This window comes from Lethenteron reissneri, chromosome 34 (assembly GCF_015708825.2).
Source record: "Lethenteron reissneri isolate LAM-NWPU_2019-01 chromosome 34, ASM1570882v1, whole genome shotgun sequence".
In the NCBI taxonomy this organism is placed as follows: domain Eukaryota; kingdom Metazoa; phylum Chordata; class Hyperoartia; order Petromyzontiformes; family Petromyzontidae; genus Lethenteron; species Lethenteron reissneri.
The window spans coordinates 12086404-12106157 of NC_083812.1; the positions used below are offsets into that span (position 1 = coordinate 12086404).

The 19754-nt window shown below is 51.8% G+C and overlaps 1 protein-coding gene across 8 annotated transcripts in view; it reads left to right on the forward strand.

Annotated features, from left to right (window-relative positions):
- LOC133350673 (rap guanine nucleotide exchange factor 2-like) overlaps nt 1-19754 on the forward strand; it is a 236096-nt gene that overhangs the window by 208447 nt on the left and 7895 nt on the right. For 6 of the 8 annotated variants that reach the window (XM_061565281.1, XM_061565288.1, XM_061565286.1 and 3 more), the window contains 18 exons: nt 137-308; nt 711-847; nt 1497-1655; nt 2797-2949; nt 3560-3724; nt 3942-4049; nt 4288-4491; nt 5247-5355; nt 5560-5788; nt 6646-6794; nt 11912-12152; nt 12622-13005; nt 13165-13376; nt 13878-14001; nt 15055-15078; nt 16747-16967; nt 17376-17522; nt 17853-18002. In XM_061565281.1, coding sequence (XP_061421265.1) covers nt 137-308; nt 711-847; nt 1497-1655; nt 2797-2949; nt 3560-3724; nt 3942-4049; nt 4288-4491; nt 5247-5355; nt 5560-5788; nt 6646-6794; nt 11912-12152; nt 12622-13005; nt 13165-13376; nt 13878-14001; nt 15055-15078; nt 16747-16967; nt 17376-17522; nt 17853-18002 — 3088 coding nt within the window. The remainder of the gene's footprint in view (nt 1-136; nt 309-710; nt 848-1496; nt 1656-2796; nt 2950-3559; nt 3725-3941; nt 4050-4287; nt 4492-5246; nt 5356-5559; nt 5789-6645; nt 6795-11911; nt 12153-12621; nt 13006-13164; nt 13377-13877; nt 14002-15054; nt 15079-16746; nt 16968-17375; nt 17523-17852; nt 18003-19754) is intronic. The other 2 variants (XM_061565282.1, XM_061565285.1) reach the window with 2 other exon arrangements.

Consider the following 19754-nt stretch of genomic DNA (forward strand, 5'->3'; position numbering starts at 1 on the left):
CACGTGGCCTGGCACATGCACCGTGGTGACGTCGCTGCCACTTAGCGGTGAATGGTGGTTGTTGTTGTTGCATGTGTACATGTGTGCACGCCGAGCCCCATCACGAAGGCGCGCGTGCGCTGCCCGTGCTCTGCAGACGGAGAGCGAGCTGGGTGACATGGACCTGACGGGCCTCACGGAGACCGTGGTGGACTCGGACGAGGACGACGAGGAGGACCTGGACCAGGCGTCCATGTCGGTGTCGAGCCGCGACATGGTGCGCGACTGCCTTGAGAAGGACCCCGCAGACCGCACCGACGATGACATCGGTACGAGCCGCCGTGGCCTCACTGCCCCAGCCTCACCGCGGCCTCACTGCAGGAGAAACTGAAATGTTGTTTTTCGTAACGAGTATTAGCTCACAATTTCGGACGATTAAATACGAGAAAGTCCATGCTATTGAAAACGCTGTAAAAAGTAATTCTAAATATGTATGTAGAACTTTTTTCGCACCACACGTTGCCAACCGTGATAATCTGAGGTGTTGGGGAAAGGACAGCAGAGCGGGGGAAGGATGGAATCCCACAGCACAGCGCTGTCAGTAAATGATGGACAGGAGGACCAAAGTGTTACCGAACATCGTTAGCGGTCACTCTCGGAGGCACCGAGGGGTCGCAGCGGACGGCGTGAGGTTGACGCGCAGCGCGGCACCGCGTCACTGTACCCCACAGAGCAGCTGCTGGAGTTCATGCACCAGTTCCCGGCGTTCGCCAACATGACCATGTCGGTGCGGCGCGAGCTGTGCGCCTCCATGGTGTTTGCCGTGGTGGAGAAGGCTGGCACCGTGGTACTGCGCGATGGAGAGGAGGTACCTGCGCAACTCTCTTCTAAATGCGCGTCGTCATTACCATCAGCATGGCCATCATCACCACCACCACCCGTTATCCTCAGGGCTAACGATCTCATTCATTGTCCTCACCAAATTCGGTCACAGTTCCTATGATCACTGTTACATTGCTGTTATGGCTTTATTTTGGTGATTTCGAAAACGTTTTTTGGTTTGGCCATGTTTGTTTGTGGTAGTACTGAGTTAGACCGATGGCCTTAATCTAAGTTGTCTTGTGGTTGTTGTTGTTTGACTTGCATCCCACTGGGATTTTTGCACATAGCGTTGGTGTACTGTGCTGTTTCTGCAATATTTTGCTGTCTTTTCTTGGATTTTCTGTTTGCACATAGTCACATAGTGACTTTAAGATGTTTTCTTGTTCATGTTTTAGTTTTTTGTTTGTTGCGGTTGCACCCGATTCAAGAGCCGAATGGCTCACAGGGCTATACCTAATAAATGAAACTGAAACTGAACGTGCAGCAACATCTCTAGTATGATTCAAGCATAGCTACCAGAGGTTGGGCCAGGGAAACCAGGCTGGTGAAGTCATTTTTGAAGGCTTCTTCGCCCGTGCTATGACCTCCCATCGTGCCGCTGACCCAACCCTCGTTGTGTCCCCCGCGGCCCTCAGCTCGACTCGTGGTGCGTAATCCTGAACGGCTCGGTGGAGATCAGTCGCGCCGACGGGCGCACCGAGACGCTGTGCATGGGCAACTGCTTCGGGGTGTCGCCTTCCATGGAGAAGGAGCTCATGACCGGCGTCATGAAGACCAAAGTGGACGACTGCCAGGTGAGAGCGCCCGGCGCTGTCGTGGAGCGAAGGCCCATGCCGCTCACTCTCGTGAGTCACCGCGACAAGCGCCCACACGGAGGCTTCGCCGCAGAACGGGGTCTGGGAGCCGTGCCATTTCTGTGATGTCGAGATGTTAACTCCCTCGCCCGGTATACAGGAGGTCATGGGTTCGATCCCAACCCTAACGCCTGCTGTATATTTTGAGTTTGCATGTCCTCCCCGTGGTCGCGCGGATTTTTCTCCGAGTCCTCCGGTTTTATCCCTCCACAATTAAAACATGCGTTTCGAGTATCTGGCTGCCATAAATGTCCACGTGGGTAGCCACTTCGCTGAGCTATCAGTTGTGGCCAGGTTGCTTCTGAAAAAGAGCTGGAAAGCTCGGTAGGCCTTACCTGGTAACATAAAAAAAAAGTTAATTGTTGTTTATTTTAATAAATTATTACTTCAGTGGTTGCTTTGTATGTAAATCCTGTGGTAATGCATCATTTCATTGTCATGGTAGATTCTTAGGCATGTTATTATTTGTATGTGTGAGAAGTGTCCGATACAACTGTGGAATTATCAGACTTTTATCCCATACCTTGACCTTAAACCATGGTTCCCTAGACTTGAACACTCCTGGCATCACTGAGGCCCATTACTACCCTGTGTGCCTGTTGTAACGTCACTTGTTACAATGATAAAGCCGTCAAGGTGATGTTTCAACGGTGCAGTGGTAGTTGGGCATAATAGTTATGCTGTTAGAAAAGTTTGTATGTGTTACGAATATGGTTAGCGGCCAGTGTCATACTTTAAACAAAGCCTAAGAATCTTTGAACAAAGGGCTCAGGAATGGAAACATAGGGGTGGTCAGGTCATTGATATTACACCAACACATCTATTTCTGAAAAATAATTCAGCATTGAACTCTTGTCTCCCAAGCGTGCAAGTGTGTGCAGAGTCACCGAGCTAAAATTAATGGCTCGTTTAAGATCACCGTCTCGTCAAGACTCTAAAGAAAGGGCAAAATTTAATGGGCTCGTGGCTTAACACCCGGTTCGCAGGGGCAGTTTTCACACTCGCCGATTAAATTTCCAAAGTTGGTTCTGGCAGGAAATTCATAGCATGCTGGCTTGCTGCGTGCGTGTCCTGCGTGCAGTTTGTGTGCATAGCGCAGAAGGACTACTGCCGCATCCTGAACAAGGTGGAGCGCAATATGCAGAAGGTGGAGGAGGAGGGCGAGATCGTCATGGTGAAGGAACACCGCGAGCTGGACCGCACCGGCACGCGCAAGGGCCACATCGTCATCAAGGTTCGTGACCATCCTCGCCTTGGCTTCTAAAGCGATTGGGTCAGAGCCAACTTTCTCGTCGCTAGAAATTCATTTCTAATCAATATTACTTCCGTGACTATCAATTTATTCTGCAACATGGTTGTTTACTTACGTAAGTAAAAATATTATAATTGGTTGTGCGCCTTTTGGCGTCATCTGGTCCAACACCATGTGAGACTAGGCTCTAAGGAAAGCTGTCTCGGGTGTGGACCAATCAACTTCTTCAAGGACAGTGCATACATTATCAGAGTTATGTTTTTTGTTTGCATTATGACTGCAGCTATTGTGGTCTATGCATACATGACTCCTTGTAAAAAAGGTGTCAGTTTTGTTGCCAGATAGAAGGGTAAAAAAGCAATTATCACATTTTTTACTGGCAAATGAGGTTCCAATGGTGGTAAAAATATTACTTTATCGTTGGGTTGATGTGATCTTCCGAGCATCACATTTTCAACGGCGAAATACCTACCGCTCGTTCAATGAAAGTCCCCCAGCGAAGTGCTTGCTTCGGCACGCACACCCACAGACTTGTGCGTGCGTGCGACCCGTTCCGTGACGGACCGAGCCTGACCCGCGTGACTCCGCGCAGGGCACCCCCGAGAGACTCATCAACCACCTGGTGGAGGAGCACTCGGTGGTGGACCCCACCTATGTGGAGGACTTCCTGCTCACCTACCGCACGTTCCAGCCCCACGGCCTCGACATCGGCAAGCGTCTGCTGCAGTGGTTCAACGACTCCAGCCTACGAGACAAGGTGTGGGCACGTCTACCGTGCGTCAACCGACAGCTCACGCTTAGCCACGTTTGCCTTTTTTAAATGAATGAAGTGGGCTGCTTGTTTGGTACTGCATAGCTCGTCCCTGCCATATTGCGATGTGCATGTCTGTATGTGTGTGCGTGCGTGGCAAATGGAAACCGAAATAGCTGTGGAAGCATGTGGCTGAGCGTGCGTGCTTGCGTGTGTGGGGTAGGTGACCCGGGTGGTGCTGCTCTGGGTGAACAACCACTTCAACGACTTCGAGTCCGACCCTGACCTCATGCAGTTCTTGGAGAACTTTGAGAGCTGTCTGGAGAGAGAGGTACAACGCGAGAATGTGGCTTGCACCAGCGCACGCTAGGGTGCACATGAATAAAGTCTCCGATTCAAAAGCAACTATTGCGCATGTTAAGCTCTTACCTGCGTCTTTAATACGTTGAAGGATTCAAATAATCGTCACAATGCGCGCCGACGCCTACTTTATCGAGGGGCGATATTGGCACGTAAAAATATAGATCGATTGATGACTGATTGATTGACCGGGTGACCTCCTGCTGCAGAAGATGCACGGCCACCTGCGGCTGCTGAACATCGCGTGCGCGGCCAAGGCGCGCGTGCGCCACGTGACGGTGCGACGGGCGTCACGCGAGTCCCCGCTGGGCTTCAAGCTCGACGGAGGGCAGGACCGCGGCTTCCCACTCTACGTCTCTTCCCTGGACCTGCAGAGCAAGGCCAGCGAGAGCGGCCTCAAGCGTGGAGACCAGGTGCGGCCGTCGTGCCTTCCCCTCCCCCCTCCACCCCCCCTCATCGTCAATGCCCGCTACTGACTGTGCTTATGTCGAATCTGCAATGGAAACCCAGCGCGACAGAAACGTCAACGCAAGCCGGAGAAACAATCAGAATTCACATCACACGCGGGTGTGCAGCATCGCACGGACAACAGCTTTTTCCAGACCACCAGCTCAAACGAACTGAACTTGTGTGGCCGTTTTGTCGTTTAGACCACTGACTAAAACTGTGGCTGTCCCAACAACAGGCAGCAGGGAAGCAGACACAGCTGTATGCTGGTTTCCATTCTCATTGGGACTCATCAGTACAGTACGGTCATCAATGTTTGCTGCTGTCATGAGCCTCTTGGGAATTGCTAATCTGACCTACACTGGCCACACCTTCAGTTCTTTTGAGCTGGTAGTCTGGACAAGGCTGAGAGATGTTGTACCTACAGTGCGATGCCGTTAAATCTACCGTCCTTACGGTTGGAGTATTAGCATTTAGTTGGTGCTCATCTCCTGCTTACAGCCCTGAGCCACTGGTGGAAGTTCCACACTCCTATGGCAGGGGCAAGTCTACTCATAGGACAGCCACTGTTGACTTGTAGAGTCGCTCGCTCGTCCGCTGGGCCTCTAGCTGAGTCTGATGGCCATGTTAGGCTTGGCAAAGGGTGATAGACGTGACGTGTACGTTGTGTGGGGGTGTACTGACGAGAATGTGTTCTCACCTTGGTTTGTTCACCTCCCAGATTCTGGAGGTGAACGGTCAGAACTTTGACAATGTGCTGTTGTCACAAGCCATGGACATCATGAAGAAGAGCACCCACCTCTCCATCACCGTCAAGAACAACCTTCTCAGTGAGTCCAACGCACACACTCGCTCCCAGGGAGAGGCCCCCCGCTCGAGACGGCAGCCCGCAAAACAAAGTGGACGGTCTCCTCTTGTTTTGGTCGTTTATCACATTCGACACACCGGGTTGCGTGCGCCCCTCTCGCGGAGTGCTTTCCGGCTTGAAGAAACAATCCGATGGGGTTTCCCTTGGCACCCGGCCCCGGCTCCAGGTTACAAGGAGATCTGCCACCGTCTGGAGGAGGAGCAGACGAGCGGCGTGCAGCACAAGCCCCGCATCGCCGACAAGCGCTACTCCATCCCCGACCTCACGGTGCAGCTCGAGCTGCCGCCCGGCCACGAGCGCTCCAAGGACAAGAAGGGCAACTCTATGGGCAAGAGCAAGCTCAAGAAACTCATGACCAAGTCCAAGATCAATCTCCTGCCCACCAAACCGTCCAGGTGGGAAGCCCAGCCACTTGGCGTGCTTGCGTTCATCTCGGTGCGATGGCCGGGAAGATTGGCCAGATGATAACATTTGAATGATTCGGCGGGTGTGCCTTGGTGTGCGCAATCCACGTATACAGGTCTCCCTGGATGGGGAGGTGCTGTTGTTCCTCAGTGTCCTGGCCGCAGGCAATCACGTGGGTCTCTTGGCTCGTGGCATCGCAGTGCTTGTGATAGTATCTGATGCAGAATCTTGTCATTTATATCATCTTGTGCGGTATCTTGTCATTGTATTGATATCTTGCGCAGTATCTTGTATTATTTATATAATATTGTGCCACCGGAACTAGTGCGGGAGAGTGAAGCGATTGTAGTTGGCCTCATCGGCAGACGCGCACCAAATTAAAATTCGGCAGATTGATGAGTTAACGGGGTAATAGAGCGCACCATCAAACCTGGCCAATAATGATATCCACTGTTAAAAAAAGAATGGCTTTTGTGCTTTAAAAATCACATATCATGACATATTTCTGCACTTTCTTGGTAATGAGCTTTCATGACAGTTTAACAAGTGAAAGTTTTGGAAATGAGTTTTAAAATTTTAGTTTCACTTCGTTCTTTTTAAATTAGTGCCCTATATTATGAGGCCGTTTCCATTCACGTGCTCTTGAAATGTATATATCTGAGCGCCGGTTTGACGCACGTGTTTCTTTGCACCCGTTTTGCCTATATAGAACACTTGCCTGTTTGTGTGTGTTTTGCAGCTCTGCGCACTTGTGCCGGCACGCGTGTCCACGAGGTTCGCGAAAATCCGCTAACCGTCAGATGTCTCCCTTCACCCCCCCCCCCCACCGTGGCATGCTGCGGCGCAGCGAGGTGGCGGTCACCCAGGACGACATCGTGCTGGGCGTTAAGGCCCCGCGGCCGTGCCTCGCACCGCTGCCCACACCCGCCAGCCTGTCCTCCTCGAACCCCGACCTGGTGCAGTGCCACGGAACGGCGGAGCTCGGCACCGCACCAGGTACTCCTGCCGCGGTGCAGCGGCCCACGCGAGCGGCTGGCGCTCTGACCTGCAGACACGAGCGCATCGGATCCAACACGGATTCTCCCTCTAGCCGGAGGGGGAAATTCTGGAAAGAACTTTTTTTTACGTCCTATATAATGGCAGAGCGAGTTTAATCTTAGTTTGCTGTCTACCCAGCCAACGAACTAATTTGGCCGATGCTTCATTGCGAGCTTGGCCAGCAGGAGGCATCTTGGCAATTGTTAATTCCCTCTGCCCTGCAGCAAAATCACAAACAAGGCCTCTGATAAGGATCCACTGCAAACCCCGCTTGTTACCACTTCAGCAACAGCCTCGCTTGTAATGAGGCTCTCTTATCTACGGCCCGCGTGTAAAAAAATAAAAATACACCACTGGGAAACATTTCCCAATTCCTACTCGTATTTAGGCTAATGCAGATTGTTCTTACTCTACGTATATTTCAGTTTTTTTTCCCACGACTCTTTTAATTGGAAGTATTCTTGGAGGGCTTTGATAGTGTCAGTAAAATGTACGAACAAGTCGTGGGCTAGATATGTAATGACCGAGCAAATTCTATGCAGCGCTGCACTGAACGGGGACCGTTGCCGTGTGTGCTGCTGCTGTGCACAGTTAGAAAGGCAGAGAACACCTTGCGCCCACGAAACCAGAAGATGCTTGAGAGGAAGTCTCTCGCCCAAAACATGTCCACGCACCTTGTTTTCAAAGAACTGCCTGGCGTGTATGCGTGCGTCTCTTTCGGTAAACCCCTTGCACCTTAATTATGAGAACCCTTGCGTGCTTCTGGTTCCTGTCACACGCAAGAAGCACCTGGCGTGTATGTCTCATGAAACCACTGTTGTGGTTGATGTGCAGCTGTCTCGACCCGATTAGACCCATGAGATCGAAATGTCTCCTCGTTAATTGTTGCATTAAACGTGTTTAAAGGTCGGGGCATGAATATCCTTGCACGCGTGTCATGTGAAGTGTCGCATTTGTTAAACCTCAAAACAGGAAAGATATTATCTTTACAAGTCTGCATTCGTGACCCATGTCATGGGTTAGGTGTTTATTGGTTTGTTATGGTTAAAGCACGGTGTGTTGTCCAATGTTTTTGTTGGCAGTGCGCGAAGTGTTGCTGTGTATTTGTCGTTTCTCTGCTCCCCTGAGCCACGAAATCGTTCTTAATCAGAGGCAGATTCAGTTCATTGCATTGCAAAACAATCGCACCACCACCAAGTCAGATTTGTCTTCTACACCACTGATTGGCAATTTCAAACTCACGGTGTCTTCACGAGGGCTGCTGTGCAACTGTGGGCAATTTTTACAGGGAAATTTACTATTTGGTTCGTTTGTAAATGATCACAGTTTGACCACTGCTTTGTAAGTGCTGTCTGCTTGAAAGGCACCATCTGCTCTACGCTTTTGATGTTGTGTTCCAGTTTTGTCTGTGCGCACTGAGTGAAGCAGTGTGGGAGAGCTCTGCTGTTGGAAACTGCTTCTTAGGCCCCGTCTGCCTCTGCTCAGTTGCCCATTTGGTTCACGTAGACTCCCACATTGCTATAAATCTAGAGAGAGTCTGATGTACAAGTCACGTGCGAATCTCAATACATTCTGCTCCCTTCCATTCCCACTCTCCGCCACCCCACGTGCCCACTCCAACCGGCCTGTGCCAATCCCAGACGGAATTCCTGTCAGTGAGTATCCATCCACATGTGCCCTGGCTCACAGCATGTGTCACGTGTATCTAGTGTACAGCATGTGTCACGTGTATCTAGTGTACAGCATGTGTCACGTGTATCTAGTGTACAGCATGTGTCACGTGTACCTAGTGTACAGCGTGTGTCACGTGTACCCTAGTGTACAGCATGTGTCGCGTGTGTCCTAGTGTACAGCATGTGTCACGTGTACCCTAGTGTGCATCATGTGTCACGTGTACCCTAGTGTACAGCATGTGTCACGTGTAACCTAGTGTACAGCGTGTGTCACGTGTACCCTAGTGTACAGCATGTGTCACGTGTGCCCTAGTGTACAGCATGTGTCACGTGTACCCTAGTGTACAGCGTGTGTCACGTGTACCCTAGCTCACAGCATGTGTCACGTGTACCCTAGTGTACAGCATGTGTCACGTGTGTCCTAGTGTACAGCATGTGTCACGTGTACCCTAGTGTACAGCATGTGTCACGTGTACCCTAGCTCACAGCATGTGTCACGTGTACCCTAGCTCACAGCATGTGTCACGTGTACCCGAGTGTACAGCATGTGTCACGTGTACCCTAGTGTACAGCATGTGTCACGTGTGCCCTAGTGTACAGCATGTGTCACGTGTACCCTAGTGCACAGAATGTGTCACGTGTACCCTAGTGTACAGCATGTGTCACGTGTACCCTAGTGTACAGCATGCGTCACGTGTACCCTAGTGTACAGCATGCGTCACGTGTACCTTAGTGTACAGCATGTGTCACGTGTACCCTAGTGTACAGCATGTGTCACGTGTACCCTAGTGTACAGCATGCATCACGTGTACCCTAGTGTACAGCATGTGTCACGTGTACCATAGTGTACAGCATGTGTCACGTGTACCCTAGTGTACAGCATGTGTCACGTGTACCCTAGTGTGTATCATGTGTCACGTGTGCCCTAGTGTACAGCATGTGTCACGTGTACCCTAGTGTACAGCGTGTGTCACGTGTACCCTAGTGTACAGCGTGTGTCACGTGTACCCTAGTGTACAGCGTGTGTCACGTGTACCCTAGTGTACAGCGTGTGTCACGTGTACCCTAGTTCTCACAGCATGTGTCACAAGTGTCCTGGCCCTTTTGCCATCGGGGCTGGTATTATTAAAGTTTGCATCAAGTTAGGATTTATTTACACAGCTACAGAAGCTATGCCAGTCTATTAAATCAATGATAAGAAGTCTGTTCTACGAGGGGTTAAGCAACGGGAGCAAGTCAACTCCCTGTTTACGCACCTGTGTTCAGAATCTCCTCGGTGAAAAATTCAGCATTTGTGCCTGGCGCCTCACGCTCTCTAGTGGTCCCAGAGTACTTTCTGTTCTGGCTGTTGCCATCCCCTGAGAGTCGTCAGGCTTTCCTCTGCAATTGCTCTCACCATCGACACATCCTGTGAAAGCCAGGTTTTTTTTACGGAAGTCTTTGTGTTCAGAATTTTATGGAACAGGCAGTAGAATTTAATACGATTATTTAACCGTACAAAGCTACATTTTTTTTAAACATCAAGATCAAAACGTCATCTTGGCTACAGCCGTTGAGGCCACCACTCCTCGCCGCCAGCGCTCCCTACCCTCCACCAGATCCCGCAGCTGCTACACAGTCGACACTCTGCGACCGCCGGGCTCTGCCCTGACGGCTCCCACAATCTTCTGTTAGGTCTTCCCCCTTGGCCGCCAGACTTGTGTAGACCACTGTTCTAAAAATGCCTAATGTGAACTGTGATTGAATTCGATAACGCGGTGAATGGGCCTTTCACAAAGGTAAACAAATTATTTGGCGATGCTGCGTCGGCAGTTGGTGCACTAGCACAATTAACCCAAAAAACTGAACACATCCATCAATTACACTGCCTTAAAAGACGAGTACATAATGGGTGACGTTTCGCGCGAAGGCCCATCCTCATGGCAATTATACAAAGGTGGATCTCTTGGGTTTTGTTTCTCTCACGGTGCACATGCCTGCACCTCCGATTGGTACGGTTGGTTACGTACGGTGCAAAAGAAGTTTAACATACATACGTACGTAGATGCCTGAGCAGCCCTCCTGAAGTCCCTCATGTCTCACCGCCTGTCCAAGCTCGGGCCCGAGGCCTAAAGACTTCTTCCATCTAGCTGGAGGCCACAGTCTTCCTAATCCTGCCTCTGCACTCCGCACTTTCTGAGCTAAATAGTCACCACACGGCACAAGGCCCACGTGTGGTTGTTTATGCGCTCAACGTGGTTTATGCCACGTCCTGAATGGTGCTTTATCGTGAACAGATATTGCGAGTTGAAATGAAAGTTTGTGGTGTGTAATGCTTATTGATCCATGATTACATTAATGCAGGGATAAAAATACATTCATATAGGAATGTGGTTTGTCAGGAAGCTCTGTTTAAGCATCAAGGTTTTTTTGTATTCGTTTACTTATTTAAATGTCTCCTTGTATGCAAGAGTGTTGTTGTTACTACCATTATGGGGGGGAGGGGTGTATCCCTGGGAAGATGCTCTGCCAGAATTACATTCAGATCTTCTTGTTATTGTTCCCCATTGGAGTCCACGCTTGTTCTTTGCTTTGTTGTTCATGGCTTCACTGTGTTCTGTAAACTCTCCGCCAACCCAGCTATTGCCATTCCTCTATGCGTCTCTCTACACGCTACGAGAGACTACCCTGACCCAAGCCTTGATATGTTCACCTACCATGTCTATTTAGCTATGTAAAAATGAACACATGACATGGTGTTTTCGATGATATCTCATTTTTTATTTGGACTTTTTAAATAACTTATGGAGGGCTGTCACTTAAAATATTCGTTTTATTTTTCTGATATATATAGGTCAGACATTTCATCTTATGATGGGCATGAGTGTTACGGTCTAGCTTGATCTCTGTCTAGCAGCACAGCTGAGTGCATTTCAATTCCTTGGGTGAGTGTAGGCTGTCAGCAGTTGCAAGGTTGAGTGACGGGCACTGGGCCACCCGTGTGATCACGCTGTACAGGACAAAGATACTCTTTATAGCCTTTAGAGACTTTTGGGGCAACTGCTGGCAGCGAGCACCTATGAAGGCCAGCTCCACGCCCGACCATCTTTATCTCCCCAGTCCTGATGTTTTACACGCCACACGAGGTAAGGCTGAGTAAACCTATGGGAGGCCCAGGACCCGTTCAGATTATCGTCACTGGTGTTGTCCGTGAGCGTAAATCCCCGGGTTTGCAGCGCAGCGTGCTAACCACCACGCCACCGCTCCCCACCAATACCAGTACCTGCCATTAGCCACTAAGTGACGGTGACATCACCACGGCGCCCGTACCAGGCCACACACGCACGCACACGAGCGCGCCACACGAGCCCCGCACGGTGTATATTTTGTCTTAGGTGCATTGTTGTGTGCTCCTCCCACGAGACATCCCAGACCAGGTGGTGAAGGTGTATCGGGCGGACCAGAGCAGCCGCTACGTGATGGTGAGCCGCGAGAGCAGCGCCCGCGAGGTGGTGGTGGCAGCCCTGCGCGAGTTCCAGGTGTGCGAGGCGGCCGAGGCCTGCTCGCTGTGCGAGGTGTCCGTCAGCCCTGAGGGCTTCATCAAGCAGCGGCGGCTGCCCGACCACCTCAACAAGCTGGCGGAGAGCATCCAGCTGAACGCACGGTGCGTTTCCCTCCCGGCCGCCCCCGCACGCACGCACGCACGCACGCACAAGGGGCGCGCGAACTCAGTGGATGTGAACGTTAAAAGCCACGTCCCGCTTGCGTGAGCGGTGAGGCGGTGCTCGTCTCCGGTTTACAGCCCTGAGCCGTCCGTTGAAAGTCCACATTGCTATGGCGGGGGAGAGTTTAGCTATGGGACAACCGCTCTTGGCTTCACCGCAACGCGGTACTGATTTTATCCACCCCAGAGAGATGATAGGCTGAGCCGAACCCCCAACAAGGATTTGAACTCGGTACCTTCCGATAGCGAGCCGCTCGCTCTACCGCTGGCATGCAAATTGACGACCTAAACTCTGATGGTGCTCAATGTCCATCGGTGCTCTCGGCTCGCGGTGCGTGCCACCGACCGGTGTCTGTTGTTTCTCCGGAGATCCATGCGCGTAAAGGCTGTGCGTGTCCTCTCCCCGCAGCTACTACCTGAAGAACAACTCCCAGACGGAGCCACTGTGCTCCGACGAGCACGCCCAGGAGCTGCTCAAGGAGAGCCAGATATCGCTGCTCCAACTGAGCACGCTTGAGGTGGCCACGCAGATCTCCATCCGCGACTTCCAGATCTTCCGCAGCATCGAGCCCACGGAGTACGTGGCCAACCTGTTCCGCCTGGGCGGCGCGGCCGCCTGCGAGCACCTGCAGGCCTTCGAGGAGACCCTCAACCGCGAGACCTTCTGGGTGCCGTCGGAGGTGTTGCGCGAGACGGGCCTGCTCAAGCGAGTGAAGCTCATCAAGCATTATCTCAAAATCGCACTCAACTGCCGGGACAGCCGCAACTTCAACTCCATGTTCGCCATCATCAGGTGATGCTGCTGCAGCTGCTGCTCGATTAATCGCATGTCGTGAGTTTTTGTAATTAAAAGCCCGCCCTGTGTGTTCACCATGGAGCTCGCGGGCGGTTGTAACGATGCAAGCGGTGGCTGTGCGCTGAGCGGTGGTCGTGTCCGGCGTCTGTGTCGCAGTGGGCTGAGCCACTCGTCGGTGATGCGCCTGCGCAGCACCTGGGACAAGTTGCCATCCAAGTACGAGAAGCTGTTCTCCGACCTGCAGGACCTGTTTGACCCCTCGCGCAACATGGCCAAGTACCGAAACCTCTTGAGCAGTCCCAGTTTGCAGCCGCCCATCATCCCACTGTTCCCGGTCGTCAAGAAGGATCTGACCTTCCTGCACGATGGTACGCGTCCAGCAAGCACTGTGCATTGTTCTCCCGCTGCAAATCTAACACGCCCAGCTCGTGCTCGCAAATGAAGCTAACCTATGAGTCGCAATTCATTTTTGAAAAACAACTTCGATGCTTGACACTGTGTCTGATCACTAAACCCGCTTGTGAGAATCGTTTTTCAACCTCGTGGTGAGCTGAAACAATAATAATTGGCATGTTGAACTTGAGCCTCGCCCGAACCTCTACCTATATTTCCATCCTAACCCATGACAGACCTAACCCTAAATGCTTATCCGTTGCAGTAACCGTGCATTGCCAACCACGCATCCATCATTTTCACCCATTACGGTGCGTGATCCCTCGTGCTAATGAATTGTTCACAGAAATTCTCTTCCCATGTTGTCGACGTCACCACCATCCCAATCTTCAACCAATCTCACACGTAGGTTTGCCACACACGTAGGGCTCGATTGACGGCATGCTTTGCGTGTGCGCGCGCGCTCGACTCCGTAGGGAACGACTCGCGCGTCGAGGGCCTGGTCAACTTCGAGAAGCTGCGCATGATCGCCAAGGAAGTGCGGCACGTGGGGCGCCTGGCCTCGGCCAACCAAGACCCCGCCGTCATGTTCCGTCACCGGTGAGGACGCACGGGTCACGGAAGGTGCCGGCGGTCGCCACCGCACCGCCCGAGAGACGCCTCTGCTGCTCTGTGGTGCTGCTGCTACTTCATTGGGCCAGTCGCGCGTCCTGTCCCCTGCGCTAATGGGAGTCTCGTTAGAGAGATGGAACGTCAGCCAGACTTTTCTCTTCTGTCAGTTGATGGTGTCATTTTACAGCATGGGTGGTGCGAGTGGTTTTTGGATTGGCATTTGTCTGTTGATTGGGAACCCTGTTTTGGACAGTGCATGAATGCCGTGTAGGTGTTTGTAGTTAGGTGCATGTATGTGGATGTATTCAGAATTGGCAACATTGTTCAATGCCACTAAAAACACCTGGGATCGTATTCAATGGCCGATTGTAGTGCACACGAACGTGAAAGGGCATGCTGATTTGTAGCCTACGCACGCATCCCAAAGGCAAATTCACCTCGGTAAGACAGTGATTGCTGGACAGCCATAGACCAGGAACAGTAGGCAGACGCTTGACATCACACAGTTGTCTCAATTAACTCGTGGCTCTATCTGGTCACCGGTTACTTTTTAACCAAGTATTTTGCGCGACGTCTTTGTGTGTTACTAAACACAGATTACACTTGTTCATGTGTGCTTCCTGTTGTTTTAATTCTTGTGTTGTACGTCGTCTTCACGTTGAAGCTTTGTGCTCTTGATTTTCACCACTTGACGCTATTGGACATTAGCCCAAGGGTTGGAAACCGATGGTATGGGTCGCCTTAATCTTGAGATGTTCACCGCCGCCGCCGCCGCACAGCACGGCGCGATGCTGCAGTCCCTCGTTCGTGCTCAGAATTGATCCGTAAAATGTGCATTTTGCAACAATTAGGATCGTCAATAAAACTTGTCTTTGGCAGAACGTGAATCCCATCGGTTTAAAACCCGGCAGGCCTCGCTCCAGTCCCTGTCATGAAGCTCTCCCTCGTGTGGGCGTGCGATGTAACCGGTGCGACTGCCGTGTTTCTATCTCTTCCCTATGGCGCTCTTTGCCCTCCTTTTCACACATGTCTGAATAACAGCAAGAGGAAGTGGAAGAGGCTGGGGTAAGTCGTCGGTCTTTCACGCCACCAACACTAACCACCTTTGCTCGTCCTCACTCGCCGTCTGCCTCTGAACACTAACCAACCCCATGGTTTGCGTCGGATTCGTGAGGCCTGCTTACTGGACGCAGACCAGGCTGGTGGCATTGTTAGCGCTGCTGGAGAGGTTTTTTTTTTTTTTTGCCAGGGGGGGAAAGCGTTGAATCCCATTTGGGGGCACAGTCCCGTCTGCTCTGGGAATGTTCCGTCACCCCCTTGCCTCGGGCGGGGCCTCGCACGTCTCATTTGGCCAACGTGACGCCAGGGGGGTGAAACTTTTGGCCAGAGCGACGCTGCTGTCCCCCAAACGGGTGGCAGTCCCCCTCGGCGGTGCCGGGATTGCCCCCCCCCCCTCCCCCATCCCCCCCCCATCGCTTGCCATGCGTTCGGAGCGGTGGTGTTTCCTGCACGAGACTCCGGTGCACAATGGCGACGCTGGCACTGCGTTGTAGACGCGTGGGGTGTCGCCGCAGACGAGTATTGTTAAGCGAGTGTCACTCTGAGAAGTTGACGACCGTTGTACTATGATGTGTGCATCTTTTAAAAACTTGCATTTATATCGGAGCATTATTTCGTCTTTTCAAGGTACCAAAATAACCAATTCACTTGATGAGAATCTTATTTTGTTAGAGGCCTGCGTCTGTACACGCAGACCCTACGACATTGCGCGTCCGTACGCGTGTGCGGCCAAGCGACGTCACATCGCGAGATGCCCGAGAGCGTCTCTACGTGTTGCGCTAACCCCTCACTGCATTGTAACCACAGCGGTGAAGTGTGAGCGGGTCGTTGTTATGCGGGGCGTTCGAGAACGCGTCGGATGCACGTACACTTCAGCAGTGCTGCTGTGGCCTAAGTGGCTATAAACCCCAGTGTTTTGTTGTCAGTTGCACGTGTACATTTATTACTGTATTTATATCGAGACGAGAGAAACACCCCCTTTTCCACCTTGGAAAATTGTTTGGATAAGTGCCGTTAGTGAGCGCCTATTTAGGTTAGGCTGGCACAAGACAAGCCATTCAAGGAATCGCTGGTACTAGAGACCATACGTACTCTGTATGGTCCGTACTGTGTTCAGCCACCACACCGCAGGAAACGACCCTTCTCTTTCTGATTCCTCCCTCGCACTGCTCCACTTTGGAATCCCCTCCTCCTATCTTCTCTTTTCCCAGAGCTGTTATAATGTAAATTTTAATAGCTTTTAACGTGATGAAATAACATGCGCGCGAGCGCTGCTTTTAGGGATGGTGTGGCAGCAGTGGCGGCTCTGCCAAAGCACTTTTTAATTCCACTGCGATTGAGTCGCATTGACTCCCAGGTGCATTCATAGTCGGTGCTGTGTTCAAGGCCTTGATTCATGAGGCCAGAGTTGGGGACTGAGACTCACAGGGATGAAGCCGGATAGTCCGTGGTGCTGCTGCTGCTGCTTAACTGCTGCTGTTGCTATCCTTGGACTATGGGGTCTGAAGTATATGTTGACAGTATTTTCCACCGTTGGCATTCGCAAACGCCGCTTTTAAATAAATATAAAGACACAACAAGTTTATATTCATTCACTGGTCCTGCTGGAGATGCTGTGGGTGGTGCGACATCTGACGGCCTTTGGCGGTGTTTCGTGCGTGCGCCATCCTGCAGGTCGCTGAGCCAGGGCAGCACCGGCTCGGCACTGGAGGCCGCGCAGGCCAGCGGCCACAAGAAGCGTCAGCGACGCAGCTCCTTCCTCAACGCCAAGAAGCTGTACGAGGAGGCGCAGATGGCGCGGCGCGTGCGCCAGTACCTGGCGTGCCTCGTGGTGGAGCGCGACGAGGACCAGCTGCAGATCATGTCGCTGCAATGCGAGCCCGCAAGCAGCACCCGTGAGTCGCGCGCTGCACGCACGTACGGCAGCACGCTACGTCGCGTTCGCTCGCATTTCCGTACAATTTAGCGTCAGCTGAGAGCTTCCCGGAACGTAAACTGCGCACGTACCCCGATGCGCAAATCGTCCGGAATTCGCCCGCTCTTGAAAGATCCCCAGAAGCAAAGGGAGGGCTGTCATATACGGTTGCTACGACAGAACACCTGCAGCAGCAAGTGCGTTACTACAGCAGTAGAATAACGGTGGCTTAATATTATAATTTTAAATGTTGCAACGTTGAGACTGAGTTGAAATCACCGGGGCGAGTCTTCGGTGATGTCACCGTGCGCGCTGTGTATGACGCGACGGGTTGCGCCGGTGCCCTTTGACAGCCAAGCGTGCGTGTTTGCTGTGCATGTCCGTGCAGTGCCGAGAGCGGCCGACAAAAAGGTAGCGAAGACCGAGTCGTCCCCGGGCAGCTCGCGCTCCGCCCCTGCCAAGCAGCAGGCCGTGCCGGCCGTCACGCTGCACCCGTCGGGCCGCGCCGTGCCCGTCAGCTCGCTGCCGCCCTTCGGTAAACACGCGCACACGCACTGGCACGTGCGCGCACACGCACGGTTCCTGCACAGTCACGCACTCATCATGATCATACGCTCAGGTCCACCGCCGATTAACAGGTTGGCACCTCTTAACACCTTGTGCCGCACGGGGACAGCTGCCATTGGGGGTGCCCTTGGAATGTTTTAGATGCGTTGCGATGTAAGGCGCTTTGAGTTGCCCCGAGGCGTTTAAACGAGTGCCCAGGATGTGCAAAGATTGTTGTTGTTGTTATTATTGTTACGAGCTCTCGCGCGTGTGCAGCGATACGGACGTAGCACATTCTCGACCTTCTCGTTCTGTGCAGGGATCACTTCGCATCAGTCACTGCAGAAGATCCTTTCACTGTCGGAGGAGGCGAACCAGGACAAGCACAAGCACAAGTCGGAGGATTCCCTGTCCATCACCTCCTCGCAGTCCGACCCCTCGGCGTCGCCGCACAACTCGCCCCGCAGAGGTCAGCATCCCCCTCCGCCGCTGCCTCGGCACTGTGGGTCCCCAAGGCGCGGGACTGCCGCCTCTCTACGTCGCTGTCCAAGCTGCGTCTTTCCTCTCGAAGGGGACTTTGAATGCCTCGCGCCACCCTCCGTCTCCATCCCTTTCCAGTTTTCTCTCAGGCTCCTCGAGCACCCGTGCCTACACTGCTTTCTGCCAGCGATTTACGCGGCATGTCCACGCGGCGTTGCTTTCCAACGTGTGACCCCTTTTCTGTACGACGCCTCATTTCTAATGCACTGCTCTCGTTTTTTTAACACCAAACTCTCGAGCGCGTTTCTGATCCGACGTCGGCGAACCTTGTGTTGTAGGTCCTGCCTGATGGGAATGAGAGTGAGTGCGCGGTTTCACGCGATGGGCGTCGATGTCGTGGCGTCCCCGGCTGCAGTGTCCGGGAGCCTTCGGTGTGCAGGCCGTGCTTGCGAATGCCCCGAGCCGCCACGAGTGCCCGACTGCCTGCTCACTCATTTCACCCAATGGCGCTGCTCGCGTGAATGTTGCGCCTGATGTCTTGTGGTGTTGCGTTACCCGAGATCGAGCGTTAAGAATGACGTGGAGGTTGTGGGCCCTTTGCAAGAGTGGGCCGTAGAGTTTGACGTTATTCCCTTTGTGAACGTTGCCGCTTTGTTTTCTATGATTTCATACGGAGGTGCTAATTGGTAATCGCAGCACGCTCGCTAGTGTCTACATGGGGCCAGCCAAAACCAAGTATTTTGACGCTCCTCCTTCCCATATGGGCACACTAAATACAATTCTAACTCCCAGTAGCAACCAAAGGCAACAATACATATTTTTCGATTCAAAGCTTTCGTGACTGCAGGGATTCATCTTCTTGGTTCTTTCGGTAAAGTCACGTAGAATGGAAATAATAAAATAATAAAAATAAAACATTATAAAATACAATTCTCACGACGTTTCGGCCACAATGCAAGCAGTCGTCCTCAGATGAAGAACAGGTCTGTCAGAAAGACAGCGTCTGAATGAACACCACCAGGCTTGGCAGCGTATATTTAAGCTGGGTTGCAAATTCCTTTGTCAAGGCACTCTTCCCCCTCCAACCCAGCTTAAATATACGCTTCCAAGCCTGGTGGTGTTCATTCAGACGCTGTCTTTCTGACAGCCCTGTTCTTCACCTGAGGACGGATGCTTGCGTTGTGGCTGAAACGTCGTGAGAATTATTTTATTATGTTTTATTTTTATTATTTTATTATTTCCATTCTACGTGACTTTACCGAAAGAACCAAGAAGATCAACAATAAATACTAAATTATAATATTATTATTTTTACGGTTGTTTACCCGGGAAAGCCTCACTGGGTCTCGTGACTTTTTTCATAAGTTTTTGCAGTAGGGGGTGATGTTTGCTATGTACTGTATGTATGTATGTTGAACTTATTTTGCGCACTATACGTAGCCAATCATGCTAATCGAAGGTGCGGGGGAAGGACAACAAACCAAACACAACAATCAGTTATTAAGAATTGAGTTTTAAATCCAGATTTAAAAGTGCATCGTACTGTATTTTATTAACTTATTTGCAGCTCATTTTCAAATTTGCCAAATTTGGGCCGTGACGCCGGCCTACTCTTGCGAATGATGTCACGGGAATCCTTGCGTTACTCTCGGAGTGACACCGTGATAATGTCACTGTGATTTAATCGTAACATCTTGAAAAGTCCAAAGATACTCGTGAATCTACCGGACACAATTTTACA